We start from the raw sequence: 23,876 nt of genomic DNA, 5'->3' as shown, positions 1-23,876 counted from the left end.
AAATATTTTCAGCAAAAATACCCGGTCGAAAATTTTGCTTAAAGTTTGAGATTAATTATTATAAGCAAAACGATTGTTGAAGCCAAATATTTTTTTACAGAAATAATCTTCATAATATTCTCTACACAAAATCATCTGCTGATGTAAAATATCTTAGGTAGTTATATTTATATACGCATTCATTTTGACCCTTGCGTCAACGCAATACCAGAGGCTAATGGGTTAAAGCCAAAATTGCCTATTTTTAAAACTATGAAATTACATATATACAAAATCTGATGGCGATACAAACATAACTTCCTTGTATGTCCTATTCAATTATACACAATGTTTCTTGCATTTCATTTAAACTTATTTCCTCAAAATTCATTTCAGATACATTTCGCATTCAATTAATTAAATTCTCACTTCGCGGCAAAGCGAAAATACATAAAAACTCAAAACATCTTCATTAAAAATTCTAAAATATAGAAAAACATAAACATCAAATTCAGTTAAAACTTTTTAAAAGAAATTTGTACAATTAAAATAGAGTTTTTGCGCAAGCACAAGCATTTCCGCTAGTGGGAAAGAGAAGGCAGATTTTTCGTTGCAGAAATCTGAACGTTTCCTTTTGGTTTTAATCGGCAAAAAGATATTGAAGGTGCAGAAAGACTAAATTCCCTGTAAATTGCCTTTTAACGTTACGTATGTAGTGAGCAGAATGCAGGAAAATACAATACGTCTTCAAGTATCAAAGGGCCTACCAGGCGGTCGAGCGGTAAAGTCGCTGAACACTGGTAGTTCGGTCCGAATCCCGCGAACGGACTGGCTGCATGGGCGTTTCCTGGTTTTCCCCATGTGTAACGTGTATACGAGTCAGTTTCCCTTAGAACGTCCTCCACGAAAGCATCTTTCCCCTTAGGCAGATAGCACTCGATGCTTTGTCATAATCACACACACACACACATGTGAAGTATCAAAGAGAACTAAGTTTTGACCTTAAGGGAAAACAGAAACTGACTGAAAGGAACGCGCGTGGTAAGGTAGCGAGAACTCTCTTCCTAACTCTTTTTCGGCTAAAAGCCATATCTAAATACTGGACAGTTTGCAAGCTCATTTGCACAACCAAATCTTTTCACGTGGAAATAGAAAATAAAAGAGGATAGCAAAGTTTTAAAAATAAAATAAATGTTAGTAAAACTTAAAATTCTTACAAAGTAAGTGATCACTTGCCCGGATTCGAACTCTGGAGTTCCTGACGTTCACCGGTCGCACGTGCTACCAGTTAAGCAGGTGTAATTTCCATAAATTGCCTTTAACATTTTGAGAATTTTTGTTTTCGAATTGCAGGATTGTTTAATTTATCAGAAAATGATTTCTTTAGAGAAATCATACGGGAAATAAATGTTCAAGCGGAGTGCTTTCAGTTCAATTTGAAAAGTCCTGCGTAGCTAGCCGGAACACAGTTTTAGATGAAACATACAGTAAGACCACGCTTAACGCGGGGAATACGTTCCATCAAAGTAGAGCGTAATGCGAAACAGCGCTAAGCGAGGCTACCTTTACATGTAAATATTGGGGGTTAGAGGTAGATGGCTAGGAAATTGGTTAGGTATTAAATTTAAAAAGTATGTTTTTTTAATAAAAATAAAACCAAACATTTATTTCTTAAAGCCCAAATTAATACCACATTATTATTTCTTGCAAAAATAAAAACAAAATATAAATAACAAAACGAATATTCTTACAAAAACCAAATAAAATTCTCAGTCAGTCATATTTAGTTAGCCTTCCGCGTTTTCAGTGTTCTGCCTTTTTGTGACAAAAGTATCTAATGTTGTTTGCCTTTTTCTTTTGCGTTGTTCTCTTAAAAGTTCTTCATAAACGGATAGAGCATCTCTAACACCACGCCTTACTTTTGAGCTCCTGTCAAAATTCGGATCATTTTCAATGAATTGATCCATTATTTCAGTTATGGTAGACAAACTCCTTTTTACAAACGCCATCGAAAGTTATTTTTGCTCTTCTTCTGAATCACTGCTGTCAACATTTTTGTTTTCTTCTTGTTCAGTTAATTCCTTGAGCTCATCATTAGAAAGACTAGCCGCTGCTTCTTGAATTATTTCTTCGACATCTTCCACATTTACCCCTTCAAAATATGTCTGTACAATACCGTACCAAACAAGAAATACAAGTACACTCTTTCGGATATGTATTTGAAACCTATCCCTGCATAATATTTCGGGGAATCCCCGTATGCTACGAGCTATTTCGTGGAATCCCCGGGTTGTAATAAAAGAGCGCTAAACCGAAACAGCGCAAGACGAAACAGCGTTAAGCGGGGTCTTACTGTACTTCGGCTAGGAATCCTCCAACGATAAAAGACGCTCAAGCTCGCTTCTCCAAATACACTCTTAGACAACAACAACAAAAAAAATATTAAAATAAAATAAAACGGCGCACCACGACGCACCGAGAAGATATAAAGCAAATTGGGCACAAATTGATATTCATACAGGTTTCGACGGAAAATGCAAAATTTAAATTTTTGGCTGCCAATGAATGAATGGTTGTCGCTACAGCGCATCTGATCTGCGCAACTGGCAGGATATTTAAGAGGAGAAATTACGATTCTAGGTCAAAAATTCTTCACGAATTTCATTCCGTGTGCTCTGGTAGACAGGAACTATGCCTCGCATACAGGTGCACGAACGATATGCGCAGATGTCAGAATTTGAGAGAGGTCGTGCAGTTGGGCCAAAGAAGCCGGTTGGTCTTATCGGCGAATAGCTCGACATTTGAGCAGGGGTGATGGCACTATTAGACGATGTCAGCAGGAATGGGTGAACCATGGCCGCACACAGCGTCAAGAAGGAAGCGGCAGGCCTAGAGAAACGACAGAACGTGAAGACCCAGCAATAGTCAAAGCGGCACTCACAGCCCTAGATGCATCATTATCATCAATTGTACGTGCAACTAATGTTTCAGTGACCGCAAGGACCATTCATAGACGGCTCTCAGAAAGGGGGCCGAGGTCAGGGCGCCCCTTGCGCCGACTTACCATTGATCTCTGTACAAAGTCAAACCCGTTTGCAGTGGTGTCGGCTTCATTTGCACTGGAATGTCACTGACTGGAGTAAAATAATCTTCAATAATGAGTCCCGCTTTGAACTGAGCCCCGATGACCAGCGAAGTCGAGTCTGGAGACGTCCTGGTCAGCGGGTGTGATACCAACCTGACTGTCTTCCGGCAGACAGGCCGACAACTAGGAGGTCTGGGATGCCATTTCATTTCATAGTACGACCGCTTTGTTTGTCATCCGTCGCAACCTTACAGCACAGCGGTACGTCGAGGAATGTCTAAGGCCCGTTGTGTTGCCCTTCATGTCACGCCACCCTGGGCTTACACTTCAGCAAGATAATTCCCCTCCCCCAATGTGGGGGAGTAGCACATGTTTCTACTGGTTGCCTTAGTGCTTACCGAACATTATCTTGGTCAGCAAGTTCGCAGGATCTCTCTCCTATTGAGCACGTTTGGAGCATTATGGAGAGGACCTTCCAACCAACTCCGGATGTTGACGATCTAACGCACCAGTTGGACAGAATTTGGCACGATATCCCTCAGGAGGACATCCGCAACCTCTATCAATCGATGCCAACCCGAATAACTGCTTGCATAAGGGCCAGAGTTGGACAAACGCGTTACTGATTTTTTCACTTTGTGATGCTCTGTCACTTCAATAAATCATCCAATTTTTCTCAAACTCTACTCATTTGTTTTTCTGCACATGTACTACATCACTTCTACCAATTTTCGTCCCATTCGAATAACTCCTTCTTGGTGCGTCGTTTCTTTTATCTAAGCGTGTATTTTCGTTTAGCCTCATGCATTGTTAGATAGGATAACCCCATCATACGAAGGGACAAAACCCCTTAGAACGATTTCAATTTCCTAATGTTAAATATTATAAAAGTTTTATACATTATCTCCTGAGTAATAGTATCCAACATCCACATTTTCATCTGCAATCGAAAAAAAATTCAGATAAGAAAGTTTAATTCGCAATTTATCACTCTCGTATTCCAAGGGTAGCTTAACTTTAAACTGGTAAATCAACTCAGCCATTAATTCTCTTATAAAATCAATTGAATTAAATTTTCTTAAAAAATACGATCCCTAAAAGGCACTTAAAAGTATTAAAGTAATACTAATCCTCAATTTATACTAATATCTTGTAAGCTGCCCTTTGAGCCGCTGAGTTGCAAAATATGTAACGAAAGATTATTTTCCTCACAGACAACATTATTGATTTTTTGATTAATTAAGGTCTTTATTCATTACTTAGCGCTTGTTGAATTTTTTAATAATTAGTCATTTTTATTAAAAGCTTTAAAACAAATGTTTGTTCAGGATTATAGTTTAATACATCTCCGAAGATTAGTTGATTAATTTACTTTAATAAGATAGAGTCACAGTGTAAACAGCGTTTGCAATGTACGTATGGCACTCAAAATACAAAGTTTAAAAAAGGTTAAAATATTTCTTCTGCCTATTTAATAGTTATGGTTTAATGTAAACTCTAGTATATATATATATAGATAGATATAATTTATTTACTGAAGAATATTGATTATATTATCTCCTAAGATTAATTTTAGTAGAATTGTCTTAAAAGAGTGAATCCATACTTAGTAAGTTCAATTTAGAAAAATGTTTTAAAGTAACTTGAATGTAAATTGTTAAAAATGTTTAACGGGGACTTGAATTAAATCATGAATAACAAAATTTCAATTGTAAAAAAAAAATAAATTAAAAGCAAGTAATTAATTCTCTGCATTGGTTCTTGGTCCCTTCTATTCACGGAAATGTTTGGATTGCCGGTTTGGCAACCCCTTATTACTCGAGTAAAGGACGAAACAACTTCGTATTTATTTCTTAATTATTGTTCATTGAACGGGAGTTGCTTTGTTCCCCTTGAAAAGTCAACTAATTTCCGATCAATGGCAATGATTACTTGCATTTAATTTAATTACTTGCTTTCAATTTATTTCTTTTTAGAATTGAAATTTTGTTACTCATGATTTAATTCAAGTCCCCGTTAAACATTTTTAACACTTTACATTCAAGTTACTTTAAAACATTTTTCGAAATTACTAAGTATGGATTCACTCTTTTAAGACAATTCTACTAAAATTAATCTTAGGAGATAATATAATTGATATTCTTTAGTAAATAAATTATTATTAACTTACTTTGCAGCAATTGCGCAAGTAGTAGAATAACTCGATTTCGCACTAGGTGAATTTAAGACATACAATATATATATATATATATATATATATATATATATATCTGTAATAATAAAATTCCATAGTCAAGAATACACTTAAAATTCTAACTGTATGTTCTTTTCATTTTTAATGGCAACGTTCTCTTATTTGAAAGTACGTGGAATTAAATCCACAGCCCCGTAGTCAAGTTGTTTTTCCCGCCTTTTTCTACACGTACTGTTTTAGAATGTTCTGGAAATATTTAAAGCGAACTGGATTGGATGACGAGGCTGACGTCATTTCTTGGAAGCTCCGCCTTTCCAGAGGCTATAAAAAGACTCGCAAAAGAATATCGGAGCTTTTTCTTAAATGTCGCGATGCAGTAAACTTCATACAAAATGTTATTAGTTGTTCTTTTTTATTTACTCCGGATATCTGGTTTTGTAACTGCTATTTCTCCTGACCAATAATAAATGGTTCCTGTTTTTTAAACTTATCGCCTGATAATTTAAGCTACGACTACATTTATGATTCTTCAACATTCTATTTATTCCTGACAAAAGCTGGTACATCACATATATATATGTAATATCTATTTATATATATATCTCTCTCTGTATACATGTAAATAGCCAAAGCTGAGAAATTTCAGACTGAGATAAAGCTGAGTGTAGTGTGAAAGGTCTTATTGGAGTGATTTATATTTTGATGATGAATTAAATAAAAATAGTGTTGCGTGCGTACGGATTCCTAATAGATTCAATGCACAAGTCCGATAAATGGGTAATAAAATTTATTCTTATCGCAAGAAATACAACAGAACGGTGGAACTTTCCTCAGAGATACTCGTACAATATCACAATAGCATGCAATATACTCGGTAGCCATCCTTATAAACTACTAAAAATGTTAGAAAACAACGCTATGCAAAGAGAAAGATAATCCGATCTCACCAGGCATTCGCTGCAGTCAACAACAACAGCTATGAAACAACGGACCTGAGATGTCTCTCTCCGGCTTTTTAAAGCTTTTTAATCGTTCGCGAGAATGTTCTTTTAATTTCTGTTTTCTCGAAATTTCTGGAAAGTAAAAGAGTAGAACTGCGTTTACAACTAACATAGTAGTTAATTACATTTATTCAAATTAAATACGAATTACCGACATAAACTTTTATTCAGTGTTAAATGCAAGTGCTACAGTATTTTTCTTTTACTGAGTAGATTTCTCTTAAAATATGCCTCATTCTGCATTGCACGGAGATATAAAACAATTTCTGTTACAATTCTACTGAAAATACCTAACTAAATACAAAATTCTAAACAATATGCTTAAACAATTTTTACTTTTGTATTTTTATATCCATTTGATTATTTTGTAGAGACATTAGGTAATTTTTTTGGAAGCAGGAAATATGAAAAATGAGCAACCGCCTTCGTCGGGAATCGAACCGCGGACCTCTGGAATACCGGCCCAGTGTGCAAACTACTACACCACGAAGGCAGGCCAAAGGGGTGGGAGAAAAAACTTATAATTTTATTTAATAATCTTACTTTCCTTTAATTTTGTATTTTGAAACAAAATGTTTGTCTTTTTTGTATTTTTATATTTGTATTTTTTGTATCTGTACATACCTCAGGAACATGGCTCTGTGAAAGTTCTTCGAATGCTCTTTGAAATAGAGAAGAAGTTTTTAACACTTTTATATTTGTTATATATTTTACATCAAATCTTTTAAAGTTTTTAAATTTTATTGAAATTTTTTTCTGGTTACAGTTTGATTTTTTTTAAAATTTTTATGAATTCTCCTCATAATCATATTTGATTTAATTGCCAGCTCCTTATTATATGAAGTTTGATTATATTGAGTATACGAAATCCTAATTTTCCTATCTGAAGAAAAGCTGTAGTGAAAACATTATAGGTGTGAGCTTAAATTAAGCCCATTCGTACGAGAATTTGAAACATGTGAGAACAAATAGTGATTCTCAAATTAAAACTAAAGTTAAAAAAATGAACACAAAAGGCTTGTAGATAGAAATATGAAAAAATACGAAAATCAAAATATTAACCTCCCCTGTTTACCGCATGAAACAGAACTTGGGTAAGTGTTTGAAATACTAAACTCGATCGATTAGTGAGTTCTGAATATATTATTTGTTCCTCTGGAAAATTTGAGACATAAAACCTTATTAAATAAATTTCCGTTTTTGATAAATAAGAATTAGGTTCGAACGTCATCATTATGTGTGCTCCATGCACTCCAAAATCCATAAATTTCCGTTTATGATTCCGAAAAAAATAAATTTCCGTTTTTGATAAATAAGAAACAGGTTCAAACATCATCATTATATGTGGTCTATGCACTCCAAAATCTATAAGGCTTTTTAACTTTTTAGACAAAGAAGCGGAGCAGCAAACTATGCGTAGCTAGCAACAAGCAAATTGGAATAATCAGCTGCGCATTTAGTAACAGCAGTATTTATAGATTTGCAGGACTAAAGAGAAGGGCTAGCTCATAGAGCGTTTCTCCCTGAAACAGGCAGTGAGAAGTGATGACGTAGCAATGATGCCACTGAGCGCGGAGATGCAATTGACAACATAGAAATTAGAGTTTTAAATTTGAAGAACCAGCGTTTAAAATGAGCTGTGTGTGAAAGTTAGCCATAATTTGGAAGAGACAATGTTACTGCAGTATGCATTTTACACTGAACATTACGAAATTTAATAGTACTTACTCAATTTGAAAATAATAGATAAAATGCGCTACTCTTAGCATAAAGTTTCTTTTTTTATTTGCAGGGATTTTTTTTTTTTTTTCTTTAAATGCCTGTTTGTTTCTAATCATTTCTTTATCTGCATGTTAACTAAGAGAACTGTACTACTGCTTCTAAGATAACTATAATAACAGCTATTTAAAATTAATCAAAAAACAACCTTAAATTGGCATAGTTTTAAACATGTATGGTTTTATATGGCAAAATTTCTGCTAATCTAAGTTTGAGTTTCAGCCTAATTGTAAATTTTACATTGGCATACTTTTCTCCCGATTCAATATAATAACATATATTTTTTTTAAAATAATTTTGTAACTTAGGCTTACATCAATATTTCATTTAAATAAATAAGTGTAAGATTGTTATCTTAATTTATACAAAACAACTTTTTACTCACAGTACCTAAAATAATTATTTAATTTTTCAAAAGTGGGGGTTAAGGGGGCAGGTCTCCTTATGCCAATTACTTTAATATTATACTTTATATATATTTTATCTAGAATGCTAAGCTAGCACAAAATCGAATCAATAATAACAGAGGATACAATAAAAATAACTGTAACAATAACTTAACAGAATTAGTTCTCATTTGAAATATGCTTTAGGCTATTAACTTCTAAAATGCCATCCAGAAATATTTCAAATCAAAACATATTATATATGCTTACTTGTACAGTCTCAATGCAACTACAAGTTGTTGAAACATTATTTATTGGCTGCCACATTGGAAGCAATCCATTTTTTTGCCTTTTGGGTTGCTTTTCTTTGGGAAAAAACATATGCATTTCTATTTAGAAACGTATTCTAATAAAAAGTTCTCACTCTGCAAAATAAACGAATTGCTTCCCCGTTACTTCAGGATAATGTTTCTCCAGTTTATTAATTAAAGAGCCAATTACATGCTTCCCTTTATAGTAAGTTGTACCAAGAACTGCACAAAATATGTTTTCGAACTCATAAACTGTATTCATCCATGAATGAGAAGGTGTAGTCAAACCTCCTAAGGACAATAATTTAATCCATTCTGAAGTATTTCGGATGTTAAATATGAATCAATATTTCTGCTTTCTTTAGTCATGCGTACTTTTGAAGATAAATTTGGTAGCTTATTAGCGAGTATTAATTGCTTTAAACGGCGTTTAACTTCACTAGGTGATGGATGGTCATTAAACCTACCAAGCCCTCGAATCTGACTAAAGAGACTTTCAATGCATCCTGAGTTAATCTAGAAGTTAAAATATATTTAGCATCATACGATGATTTCAAATCCTGGTGTAGGCCAAAAAGAGAATTTATTGAAATTATTATTCCTTTTTGGAAAGGCAGTAAGTTGGTTTTTCCCTGAACTCTTAATCCACCAATGACTTTCTTCATTAATTCCAAAACTTGAATTTGTTTTTCACGATGTTCATTTAATCCAAATGCTGCTTTAAGTATTTTATCTGAAGTAGGGTGTGTTATGTTTATTCATAATATCGAAAAAATTGTCGATTAACTCAAAGAAGTCGGATGCTTTTTATTTCCTGTGAGGTGAAGTATACCTTTTGCTGTAGTTCTTGAAAATAATGTTTTCGCTGGAGCGACTTTTTGTCTCTCGTTTCCCTTGACCATTAAATAATTTGTTTTTAATTTGTGACACAATTTAATTTCTCCTGAATCTTTATTTAAAACCTCTTTAATAATATCAACATTTAAAACAGTTCCATCTTCTAAAACAAATCCTTTATCTAAAAAGTGGCTTCTCAGTAATTTGAGGCAGTGCGCTAAATCTGCAAAAAACCATATTTTTTTCGTTTGGAATACTGGATTTGGAAACAGAACTATTAATCGAAATTTGTAACTCTTTCCACAAAGTAGTAGATCCTCCTAAATCAGACACTATTGCTTTCACTTCTACTCCAGATGGTTGAATATGTTTTATGAGTGAAAAAAGAAGTTCAAAAAATATTGGTTGTTTCCACTGCGAAATGAGACCTCTGATTAAAACAAACTGCACTTTTTGAAAAGGACCGAGAATTTGGTCCAGTTTAGAGTCATAGCAGAGTTTAGAATCTATGTGCATTTCGTCGAAACTGAGAACGGATATTTTTTCTACAAAATTCAAATATTGGCATCTTTCCTTCATTACAGCAAGAACATCACTCTGAATTCCTGGACTACATGAAAATTTAGCGCACCATCTCTTTAATGTGCTAGGGCTAGGTAAAGGAATTCCCATTTTTTCTTTCCAAAAATCGTAGCTTTTAGATGACAGAGCTCTTATGACAATGCAACGTGAAATATCTTCACTAGTCCACCTGATTTTTTTCCTTCTTTTCTAGCAATGCGTTAATCTGCGTCTTTGTAAAAATATGCTTTAGACGTTTTCCCAAATTCTCCGATCTGTTCTGTTTTTTCCTAAATTTCGCTGTTTGGGATTTTAATTTCTGAATTTCCGATACAAATTTCTTTCTAGATGTCGTCCACCTTCTTTGTCGCTGAGCAAACATTCTAAAATTTTTCTTTTCTCTATTTTTCAATATTTTATTACAATTTTCTAAGGATATTATTTTGTTCTTCAAATTATCAATACATTCTTGTTTATCTTTACACTTAGGGCACTCAGGGATATTGTCACATAGGGCATTGTCACTTGTGAATTTTATTTCAAAATCATTCACATTTGATTTATTATTGTCAGCTTCAATTTCGTTCTCGGCTTCAAAATAAATTTTCTTTGGGCTTAATTCGTGTAGTCTTTCAAAAGCCCTCTGCATTAGTTTTCTTTTCAAATGTCTCCGATTTCTTGGTGTTATTTCGTTTACTGCACACGATAAATTTACTTTCGGCACATTTCAACAGTTTCTTTTGCGGCAATCCAAGCAAGCGATTTCTCATGTCATCTTCATAATCACTGCACAGAAAACGTTCGCTGCAAATTCTTGCGTTTTTCACATTAATAGAATCCTGTCTTCGACATTTATGTACCCATTCTTTCGACAAAAGCAAATTGTCCTTTGGGAAAGCATGAAATACAATATCTCTTCCTTTCGTATTTCTATAAGTGTTACGGCACGTTGCTACAGCACAAGAAGCCATATTACATAAAGGATACTTTAAATATAGAATTTAAAAGGAAAACTGACTAAAACTACTATATATATATACACACAAATTATTTTAAATACTTGCATTATTAGAAACAAATATGTATGATTAAAATTAAATTGGGATATGCGATCTCCAGAAAATCGTCTCGCTACTGAATGAAACTACAGTTTTAAAGGCGCGAAATCAGAGCAGGTGCAACAGAGACACGTCAGATTACTTCCAGTTCCCCCCCCCTCCATGAGGCTCGCATCGGCGCGGAGTCGAACAAAAGAATGACCTAGCGCTTCTATTTATCCCTGATAGATTTGTTTCTCCTGCTTAAATTTTGAACCCTGTTCAGATAAAAATTATTCGCAATGCTACACTTGCGAAATGACATGATGTGGATAAATGATGGCTCTTAGATTACTATATTAGTAGTTTTAAGACAGGAAGAGGGCGTAGCCAAATTAAAATGAGGATTTAAAAGACCTACTGCCAAATTAAAATTAGTAATATTCTTTGATACTTATATCTTACATATGCATATACGCATACTGTGTACACTGAAATCCTTACCAGGACTTAATTTTCACAAATACTGGTTGCAGACACGCATATCCAACTATAAATGTGTTTCAAGCAATGCAAAATTTCGCGATTTCATGTTTTTAGATTAATGAAAAAATAATTCGATGTAAAACACATGATCTAACTTTTTAAACATTCCCCTTGCCCTATACTTATATTTAGGAAAGTGTCTCCTAACAAAACCTAAAACATAAAAAGTTTCGCTCCCATACGACAAAAATTAACGTAGATATTCAGTATTAAATTTGCGGATGACATTAAGTGACCATAAACAAATTTAAAAACGAGATGCTTGGACCTGTGCGTAACTCAATATAACATAGAAGTTTAATTTTTATTTAATAAATAAAGTAAAACCACTATAATAATAAACGTTTATAATAAAAAGACCGAAAAAAAGCAGCTTTGTAAAGCCATCTTAGTCCAAAACTGAATACTGATATGAACTGACAAAGACCAAGTACTCGATATCAGGATAACGAATCACGGATTCAACCTCGAAGCGAAGCAACCTTTATAAACGTCTTGCCATTCAATCGCTCTGATGCATCTGCGAACGTACTATACCTAGCCGCAGAGCCAATGCTAGACTACCAGTGTCATATGTCTATACTCTGGGGCGGGTTCTCAACCGGTGGTACGCAAGAGAAAAATATGTGGTACGCAAAGAAGCAAAGTATTTTTAACTATTAAATTCAAAAATTAAAACTTCAACATCCTGACTGAGTATTTTCTCTAACACTCATAAATTTGTGCGATCTGAGGTTTGTTCAAGAGTGGTGGTAGTAGTAGTACTTTGTAGTGGTGGTACTAAAGGTTCTCAGATTTTTTTAGATGGTAAGCGTTAGTTCAAAGGTTGAGAACCGCTACTCTGGGGTAAAAGTATTCTTTCTCTTAAAATTACTTTTCAAATGCTGATGCTTGTAACCTTTTTTTAGATCTACCTACGTATTAAGTAAATAATGAGATATAATTGCAGATCTTCAATTAAATTTTGCTGTAATATTCAAGCAAGTAAACTTGTGTTTTCATTTTTTTCAGGTGATATTGCCTTAAAAGTAAATCACTAAATCCTAGCATGGTTTATGATGAAATTATAAAGTAGGCTGATGGAATGCTACGGGAATAATGTAATTTATACCGACAAGTGAAGAAATTTCCGTCATGCCCAACTTTTTCTTCCCTTCGAATGGAACTGACCTCAGCTTCAACTTCAGCTTTAAGCAAGCTTTAGATGTCCTAGAAGAACATTTCTCCAAAGATCGAATTTTCGATTATGAAATAGAGACGATTATTATCACATGTTACGCTTTGCTGATGGCTACTGGTTTATTTTGCAACCTTCTGGTTTGTTGCGTGGTGCTTGCAAACACAAAAATCAGGTAAGGCATTTAACAACAATTCTGCTGATATTCATATTATTACTTAAAGGCGAAAGCTTGGCACCTTTTAAGTAGCTATTTAAATGAAAAGAACAAGATCTACACTAGAAAATTATTGTTATCTAATTATGCAATCATAATTACTTCTGTTGCTCTTACTAAGCTTACTTGTCTGGTTTAACCAAAAAAGCCCCTGAATTATTACCGCTGTAAGGAGGGCATGACTGCTTCTGTCGTTGGCTAGAGCCTTCAGCATCGTACAGGTAACAGTTCGTCTTATGCTAAATTTGCACCCAATTTTGAAGGGGAACACCCTGGTCACGGGATCCGAGTGCTTCCCACCTCTCTTTCCCTACTATTAACCTCTCCAGAGGACTCACTTCTCCCGCATATGCCGCACAGGGTGCGCCCATGCCACACAGACACCGTAACTTTACAAACATCCATTGCTTCTCCGGGATTTGAAACCAAGCTCTTCGGTACTGCAGTCAGCGTCGCTAACCATTTTCCCGTGCGGACGGCATTAGTTCTACGATACCTCACCAAATGTAAACCGTGATATTTAATTCAAAAGTTGATCTCATGGAACTATTAAATATATTGATCAGCCAAAGCAGTATGACTACCCCTGCACTGTGAGAACGTGATGGTCGGAATGTCGGAGATCAGCGTTACTCGCATTGTTTTCCAATGGGAGCTGCTTTTATAAATTAGAATATTCTGTGGACCACCTTTTCCTTATCTTCATAGAAAGAAATATTTTTAGCGTATGTCGTACAAAAACGTCGCCTGAGTTGGACTCATCTTGAATTCTTCTATATCATGTCGTTGCATATGTCACGGCAAACTGTCTTCAAACTGAAAAGTTGATATAAGAGTGTATCGGGAGAGGTAAATAAAGAGATGGTACTGATATTTTGCTTTAGGAGACATTCCAGACGTCCCTGGAATCGGTACTAGATACGGGAATTTCGCGATTTCTGCCAACTTGGTGCGACATTCCTCCGAAAATCTACCAAGTGTTGGTAGTATCCATGCCATGCTAAGGACAAGTTGCTTTTTAGCGAAATGTTTTAGCAACACAAAGCTGGTAGCAAAGAATTTTAGCAACACAAAGCTGGTAGTCGAGATATTTTGGATGATAAGTATATATATCATAGTACTTGATGCCAAATACATCTTGCAGCTACGTTAGTGGTTAAAATAATACGTCAAATAACGATTGCTGGAGAACTAAAACAACATTAGTCGGCGCAATGTTTGTAAATTTTGCAGGACTAGTTTCGATGGTTTAAACACAGAACCACCTTTCTGCAGCTGCCTAAATACCAATAAGGGAGATAGAGTATGGTGATCAGATAATAATGACTGGAAAGACCGAAAGTTACTTGCCTCATCTATTGATGAAACAAGAAAACTAAAACAAAATTTTCTTAAAGGCTGAGGGTAAAGATGGAGTGGAATTAGGATCGCTAAGTAGAGCATAAATATATTTGTGAATGTGAAACCGCTCTAGAAAATTTAACTCACCAATAAAAGATGCTTTTGAACAATGCTTTCTACAGAAGACTTGAAAGTGTGATTTTCTAACCAACAGTGCTGGGCAACAGGGGATTTCTGTGCTTCATTTTTCCTAACATATCCCTCATGTTCTTTAACACGAAATTTTAAGGCTCTGTTAGTTTGAACCACGTAAATTAAAACACATTGGCAAGGAATCCTGTAAATATCCCAGGAATACATATCCAGAATGGCGTCTTTAAGTATGGAACTGGGAATTTTATCGATCGAAGAAAAAAAGATTTGAAAGTTGAATTTCTGTAGAATACGAACAGTTCTGTAGTTAATCGATGGAAAGAAAGGAATAACAGCAGGATTCTTGTAATCTCCTATAACGAGAAGGTGTCTTCTGATGTGCTGAGATGAGAATATTTTAACCGCTTGGTTAATAATGTTGGGTGAAAATCCCCTGTCAATAGCAACTGCTTTTAAGTAATTTATTTTTTGGTCAAGAGCCATTTTGGAGGAGCAAACGTGAAGTGGCCCAAATAAACAAAGAAATTAAATGAAGCTAACTCCTGTGCTTTCTTTAAATGAATTTCTTCCTTATCACCATATTCTATCTCGTTCATTTGTACTTAGGCAGCTGAAGAAGGTGGTTGTGTATTTAAAACATCGAAAGTAGTCCTGCAAAATTTACAAACATTACGCTGATTCTTAGTTTTTAAATTCTCCAATAACTACTGTTTGTTTAATTACTTTCTACCAGTTAGACTATCATAGTAATATTCGGCATCGTAATATCTCTTTTACCCATACAAGCAAATCTTGCAGTTACATTGCTGCATTAAAGGTTTTCTACCATATCTTTATTTTCTAATTCCCATGTAGTTTTTAAATTCTTTCTGGTTTTAAAATGTTACTGTTACTCAAAATTATGCATGATATGCAATACTTGTTGCTTTCCAAATTTCTGCAAGCTTCTTCTTCTGACTTCTGAATCAATAATACGCTGTTTTCTTGGCAGTACAATGTTTCGTTCCATTAATTTTCATCATTACGTTTACGTTGAATTTAATTTTATTCAAAAAAAAAGGTGTCTGAAAGATGAATAATTTTCTTTTCCTGTCATTTCAAGCTATGTTTACATTTAAAACACTCCTAGGGCTGCAGAAAAGTATTCTGAAATTGCAATTATTTTCCGAGGTGGAACTTTGAAAATGAAATATTGATTTTTGAAAATGGCTTTGAGTTAGAATTTGAGTGAGAAACAAAACAAAAAAGTATGTTGCATTTTACTACTAGCAATTTGATTACTTTCCTCAAAAACTGAAATAATGTTCATTTGCACGTTTTTTTACTTTTAAGGACAAATAATCAATATTTGCTTGTCACAAAATATTTATTAGATATGATTTTATGCCTCTCTTTATTTTAGGTATCGTTTTGTTATCCTTTGCTTGGCATTAACCGATTAGTTGTTTAGTTATAAAATAGTGACTTATGCTGAAATAGTTCTATTAAAGTTAGAATTCATTATATATTTATATTTTCTCAGATGTTCGAAATGAAGGATACACTCTGATAGGGCTGCAGTTTAAAGAAATAAAGGTTTTATTCTTAAATAAGCAGACAAGGTAATGAAATTACACAATTCCGAAGAATTGGAGAGGAAATAAAATATATAAAGGAAAATTTCAAATTAAGAATATAACTTTAAGCAGCACTTTCACTTAAATTCAATCAAACATGACGAAATGATATACAATATAATTACATAACAATGAATATAGGACTATTATTTTAAAAAAGTATTAATTCAATCTTTGATTTAATCACAAACGTGCACCGCTTAGACGATATAGTGGTTAGGGAAGGTAAACCGCTGAGTTGGCTTCCGACCCAGGTATAGATATATCCATGCAGAATTGGTTATCAACTCGGCGGGAGTCAACCACTAGCTACCAGGCCGCAGCCCTGGGAAGCCCCGGCTGAGCAGACGACATTTATAAAATGCAAAAACGAGATATACATATGCATACAAGGCACTTGAAGAAGAGTACAACAATCTGCAAAGAAATATATATATGTGCATACAAGGCACTTGAAGAAGAGTACAATCAAAATATATGTATATACATATAAATACAAACTCATATACAGATATATACACACTTACATACATAGATATTCCGAAACAAATAGAAGTATACATACTCTCAACTCGTATCGATATATACACCCATACATATACGTTATCATGATAGTTAAAGTTTACAAGAAGCATGCCATTGAGGTACGCGTGATCCTTAGTATAAATTAGGTACCATAAATAAAAGATATAAACATGTACAGATACATTACAGCATTCAGATACAGTACGAACTTCATGTAGGAGAACCTGGCAGAGCATAAATACAGAATTACATGTTGTACATACATATCACATACTCTGTTGCTGACATATTAAACTAGCTCATATAGACTTTTATGACTACTATCTTCCAGTGTCAGAAGAGTAATTGGGTGGTTAGGGAAGTCTGCTGAGGTACCGAAAGGCCCGGGTTCCAATCCCAGAGAAAATATAGATGTTTGTAAATGTATAGTGTCTTTGCGGCATGGGGGCACTCCAAATATATGGCGAGCCGAAAGTTCTGTCGTGTGGTTTGGCGGTACGGGCGTGGATGGGAGACCCTCGAACCATTCTACCTCAAAATTCTCGTGGAAGTAGAAATCCAACCTCCTTGAGGCTGTGCTAACCATTCTTCAATGAAATTTATTTGAAAAGAATTTTCCGCTCACATTTAAGACACATGTTTATTGTCCAAATGAATAATTTTTTTCTTAACTTTCTTAGGCGAAAAATTGAAATTTAATTATCGCAAATTTTTCCACTCTTGACTTCCGAACAATATTCGAATACAAAATTAGTAGCGGAAAATTACTCGAGGATATATGGTGCTTTTATGATCTAATGTGTAATGAATGCATTGTTCTTGATACATTTAAGAGTAAATTTCATAATTGTTTTGTCTCCTAGGTCGTCTCGCAATGTGCTGGTCATCAATCTCAACTTATCAGATATCATTCTTTGTGTCTTCTGCATGCCTCTTACCCTACTTGTGCTGATCCGAAGAAGTTGGTTCCTCGGGGCGTTCCTCTGCAAACTTGTTCCTTTCGTCCAAGCATCCACCATCTTCGTGTCAGCCGCTACTGTACTAGCCATCGCTATTGATCGTTACAAAGCCGTCATCAGTTTCAATCCCAAGCATCCAAAAGGCAACAGAAGACATATGTTACTTTACACAAGCGTGATATGGTTCACAGCTTTCCTCTTCTCTATACCCATATCCCTATTTCAAGTAACAGTTTCAGTTGGGTTACCGGGACTTCACATGTACTACAAGTGTGTAGAACTCTGGCCTAGTTCCTTCTACAAGGGCATGTACACGGTGCTCATATTGGTGGTTCAGTTCGTCATACCAGTTTTGGCTTTGTCGATTACACATTGCCATATACGGTCCCATTTAAACGCCAGGGTCATAAAGGTAGACAGTAAAAAATTGAAAGATCAGGGTTCGAACATGAACCACCAGAGATTACTGAGAGATCTAAGAAGAAATACTCGCGCCACCATGGTGCTGATGAACATTTCCGTGGTCTTTACCATTAGTTGGCTGCCGTGGAACAGTCTGAACCTCCTCGCTGAATTCAATCCTGATTTGATGGATCCTAAGTACCTATATCTTGCCTTCGCTGTCTGTCACATGACAGCGATGTCTTCTTCCGTTACGAATCCAATATTGTATGGATGGCTGAATAGTAATATCCGTCGAGAAATAGTAAAACTTTGGTGGGTGCTTTCCAAGGTTGGTACAGCTTTCATTTCTAACCGAAGTTCTCAAACGGACAACCAAGCTGTCCCGCAGAACCATACGATGATTCGTTCTTCAGGAGGTGACTCGACTCTAAAGAGTAACAATCCAGAATGTCATGTTTAATTAAAATTTTTAAAAAATCAAATTTTCACGTGTGAACTAAAAGCAAATCCTTAATAGGTATTTTTTATATACCTGGATTACATATATATGGGCTAAACTTTGCAACAACAAGAACAACAAAAAGTATTCCAGTGTTAAAAACGTTCTGGTATTAAAATACATTTTCACTTTTCAATGACTAAGGAGAAAGTTAATTTTGAACTTAAATGCTTCACTTTTTAAATTGTTTCAGACTTTTATTCGCATTCCCTTTCGTATTTTCTAGCCATAATCGAGAAATCCAACAAAAAGAAAATAACTCAGATATTAACTTTATTGTTTATATTTAAAAATTGTAGTAAGCTCGCCTAAAAGTTACCAAGAGCTGCTGCTCCAAAAGGTTCAACACGTTTTAAAAGAATTAATACACATGAAAATCAAATCATTAGACATGTAAAACATTAAAAAAATATTAAAAAACAGAAAAAGATAAAAAGTAAGCGGAAAATGGTAAATTAGCCCAATTCGACTTCCAAACAGGCTTTTCAAGGGAAATTTCATTTATTTGAACGTCGAATCAAGCCAACCCCATTACGCGTTTCGCCGAAACAGACAATTGAAACTTTTTCGCTAAAACTTTTTTTAAATTTAGACAAAGTGTCTTGGAAATTTTAATAGTCTCAATTCTCTGTTCCAATTTCCCGACGCGTCCGCACAGAATGACACATTAAGGCGTTAAAATATGTTAAACAAAACCTAAACTTCCTAAATCTAGACTAAAATTAAAATTAAAATCAAAAACGAAAATAAATAGCGATGAGCTATTAGTCCTAAAAATACAAAAACATACGGGCTGGGCCTGCAAGCTTAAAGATTAACAATTTAATTTTTAAATTATAGATTTTAGAAAACTGTAATGAAAACCTGTAATTAAAATAAAATAAAACAAAAATTAAGAAGAGAACAAACTAAGTGGGTCTTGCTAAGACCAAGAAAAAGTTGTAACAAAAGAAACAAAAACTGACCTTTGGCGATACAAAGCTGTCCCTCTTAAAACTTGTTGAAAAATGGCTGCTATACTTCTGTGTCTTTCATTCGGATGACGTATGTAGGGGGGAGCGAAGTGCTGTGGGCATTTAGCCAATGCGAAGAGATTTTCGTTATCTGCAACTCGTCTCCTATTATCGAAGGGGGGCGAAAACCTCGGAAACCGTGTAAAGATCTCAAAAATGGCGCTTGGCTTGTAGTAGGATGGAAAAAAAATTTTTCGAAGTGAAAATGGCTAATTCAGCTAAAACTATAAAAACTTGGCCATTAAAGCAAGAGAAAAAGGAAAAAACAGTCATTTGTTAAGAAAGTCGTAATTCTTCAAGCTAGCGGGCAATCAAGCTACTATGAAAAATGAAAAAAGCCTGATTTGTTAATAAAAGCAGTAAAATTGGCCATTACAGAAATTTAAAACTATGTACACAATAGTATTTAAGATTAAAGTGCCAAAATTTTTTTGAAGGAAAGAGAATGAATAAACAAGAATTATCTGTACATTTTTACAATAGATTCTCTGAATTAGTCATCCTTCTTAAACCGTCCGTACGTATGTTTAGAATATTTTAATGTGTTTTTATAACTTAAATAATAATAAAAAAAACATACGAAATTTTGATATATACCAAAATGTAAACGAAAATAGGTTTTATATACCTAAATAAAAATCAAATACTTAACAGATAAATAAAAGGCTAACTACATTGCTGGCTAAAACTATGAAATATCCTTCCAAAGGAGGATTTCCTCCCGTTGAGATCACTGCAGTTTTTCAGTTGCTCCTTTCATATTTCATATTCAAATAAATAAACATGAAAACCCCCTCAAAACGTATAACATAAATAAAGATTCAAGTAAAGCAATAAAAGTGTAGAACAAGTCCAAAATACGTAAAAAACATATTACAAAGAAATAATAATAATCGTGAGCAATAAGTTAATATAAATCAGGATATACCAGCTAAGTTAAACTTACAAGTTCTCGATACAGTTGCTGTAAATTGTAGAAGCAGAAATATTGTGGCAAAAGGATAAATGGTTCTACTTCTTTCTTTTTTTTCTAAATGCTAAAGTTTGGAAATGAGAATTCAAACAGAACATCTACACATCCACTAAAATTCATGAGTTTTAATTTCTTTTCATTCTCTTGCAGTATCTAGAATAACATTTGTGATTTTCTTTCTACCTCTAGCGTTTTCCTGCTTATACAAAAGAATGGAAATAAAATCTAAATCTTACAAATCAATCAGATGTCTTTGCAAAAAATGTTGAAAATCCTCAGGCGGATAACTAGTTAAGTTACACTACAATATCTTTTATTTAAAGATTATTATTATATGCATGTTTTAATCTGTAATCTTTTAATCTTTTAATCTGTTATTAATTGATGCCCTGATTTCCGGAACGATAGATAAAAATTACTTTCTAGTAAATGTTTCCTACCTTTTATGCAAACTACTTATATAAGTAATAGCTACCAAATTTATGTGTATAATTTGGAAGGATTACATAATACTTAAATAATAAATTCCTTAAACATGTTTGTATTGACTTTATATCGTTTAATCACAAGGCTTAAAATATAATCAAAAAGCTATCACAAATGGAGATTAGTGTAAATAATAACAGAAAATGATCAAGCAATTGTGTACGTTATTAAATTACTTCTTGGTAATTATACACTGCAAAGCAGTTTCTGGAGTCAGTCACATATTCTTGTAACTATTACTATACCCAGTATAATTTGTGGTACGGAAAACTGGGTATAAAATGCTTGGCTTTAAGTTACTAAAAGTACTTACTCCATAATGTAACATTATACCATGTGTTATAAGTAAGTTAAATTCGATATTTATACTTGTACACTATTTCAATAAATGTCTGTCTATTATTACGAAGTACAAATGTTTAAGTGAAATAATAAAGCATTCTTTTTAATGGCATATTTTGCTGAGTATTTATTTCATTTTATTTCATTAGAATATGTGGAATAATATAATGCATTAAAATGTTTATATAGCTGTTTTATATTAACAGGAACTTCATGTTAGCTAAGAATTTTATTTTTGATTAGTGAATATTTAATACTTGTGACACAAATATACTACGAGAAAACTCAGATTTTTTAAAACTCTTGTTTTGTAGATATTTCGCGTTTCAGTAAATTGTAGAATTTTTTTTAATCCATTGGCGGACATTTGCCTATTCAGCATTGCCTATTCCTAAGATCGGAAGGGGGGCCATTTTATAGTGGAGGCACCTAACAAGCGACCACCCTTTCCCTTCTATAAAGAGAAGCACGGTTACAACCATGCCTTCTTTGGAATTCGAATCCCGGCCCCTCGGTACCACACTTGGCTTCCCTAACCGCTGTACCCTCGCGCGGCTGTCACAAAAATGTAGCAGTTGCAGCTCAAATTTTACATACCAATGATTTATAAATCTTAAGCCTATTTAGTATATTATTCGAAATGGGAAATGTTAAAAACACTGCGAATTACAAATAACAATGGCGCAGCTTTAGTTAAACAATTCCTAATCCTTATCAACCTCTTATTTACTAGCCTAAAATGGTTAGCATAAAACGGAAGGAATGTATAATAATTTTAATGAATCTAGTTATTACATTTCATAAAAATATTTTTAATATATAATTATTTTCATTATTAAAAAAGAAAATGAATAAATAAAATATGTATTCATAAGAATTGAGATTATTTTTTTTAATACAGAATATCAGAAAGATTAAATTTAGAAGATAAATACTGAATAGTAACCCTTTACTAAATAATAATATACTAGTACAAAGAAGATAAATGCATTTTATTTCAGGGCGTGGAAAACATTTCTCTTAATTAATTGAATTTATTGATTAAAATTAAGATATACATATATATATCTTTCATCTCGCCGAATGGCAACGGTCTGGCTCGTCGGAGATAAAAATGTTTTATTTTGAACAGTGTTGCCACTGCTCAACTATAAATCGGTAGTCTTCTGTTGTTTTGTTTTACCCAAAATTCATGCTAATGTGTGTGCATCGCATTATTTAATAGGGAAACGATAGGAAACTTTATATCCGAAAAAAAGACATACTCTGCAAATACGTAATAGATTTCCATACTATCAAGTCAAATTTCCTTTAATAATTAACTATTAAAACTATTTTAATGGTATTAAATCCCAGTTAAAAGCACTTTTCACATGTTCGAAGCCTGAGTATTACAGAAAAGAGAAATGTTTACTTTTGCAATATCCTATTATCAAATTAAAATATACCTACGCTGCTCACCTGATATATACATGCACTAACTGGGTTATGTATTTTAAATGGAAACGTGCCATTATAATTCGCTTAATTAATAATTAAAAACCACAAATATGTTAATAACACCCATTAGTGGAATTTAAATGGACAACAAATTGCCCAAGAGAAGTACTCTCGCCTTACAATGGAGATTGAAGGAGTAATTGAGTGATTATATAGGAATTTCAGGGATAATATCTCGATAGCGTACTTGTATTTCATGGTTAATGCATTTCGGGTATTTTGAAATTCTAATTCAGGCTGCAGAATTTCATTCATATTAACTGAACAGCTGAAATCATTTGGCTTCCGCTATAATATGTTGCTCTTCTCACGAGGTGTTGATTTCACGATAATGTTAAAACTGTTGTAATAAGTCATATTAAATTACGAGTACATTTAGAATGCGTTAAGAAATTTAATACGACTTTTAAGATAAATGTTTTAAATTTCTTTATATAAGAATGGATTTGAAAATTCATAGAATTATTAGATTAATGCATTTTTCCTAAAAATATCGAACACCACTGAGCGCTCTATGGTGTAGGTTCGGACCACCAACATCTAAGCGATAAGACCACTGGATACAAATATCGTTTCGGCATCCCAGACGTTATAGGGGTTAGGCGAGCCGCCTGAGATACCAAAGGGATCGGTTTCGAATCTTAGAGAAAGTATGGTTGTTACGATCCGTCCCTTCATAGAAGGCAAAGATGGCCCTCCTATTAAGTGCTTCTATGTATAATGAAGTAACCACCACTTCGGCCTTAGTACTGGCCAAGCCAAAGTCGTCTGAGAGCCCGCCATTGTTTTAAAAGAATCATTTCATAGGGTTCCGGTCCCTACAAAGTGACTGGCTTCATAGGAGGTTTTGTAGTTTCCCCGTCCGTAACGTGAATAAAAGACATTTTTCCTTGAAATGTGCTCCACAAAGGATTCCTTCCCCTTAAGCAGATAGCTTTCGCGCTCTTTGTCATA

General features: G+C 34.0%; 1 protein-coding gene across 1 annotated transcript; it reads left to right on the top strand.

The window, feature by feature from the left end:
- The first annotated feature begins 12,741 nt into the window (after positions 1–12,741).
- On the top strand, positions 12,742–21,524 carry LOC118200041 (neuropeptide F receptor-like). Its single transcript, XM_085826456.1, has 2 exons — positions 12,742–13,068; positions 17,609–21,524. Exons 1-2 carry the CDS (start codon positions 12,851–12,853, stop codon positions 18,567–18,569), a joined length of 1,179 nt encoding a protein of 392 aa, XP_085682582.1. The 5' UTR covers positions 12,742–12,850; the 3' UTR covers positions 18,570–21,524.
- Positions 21,525–23,876: the final 2,352 nt, after the last annotated feature.

Source organism: Stegodyphus dumicola, chromosome 11 (assembly GCF_044657685.1).
Source record: "Stegodyphus dumicola isolate Sdum_Otavi_A_Nest chromosome 11, ASM4465768v1".
Classification (NCBI taxonomy): Eukaryota; Metazoa; Arthropoda; class Arachnida; order Araneae; family Eresidae; genus Stegodyphus; species Stegodyphus dumicola.
Note: the sequence above shows the minus strand (reverse complement) of the source record. Positions and strands in the feature narration are given on the sequence as shown.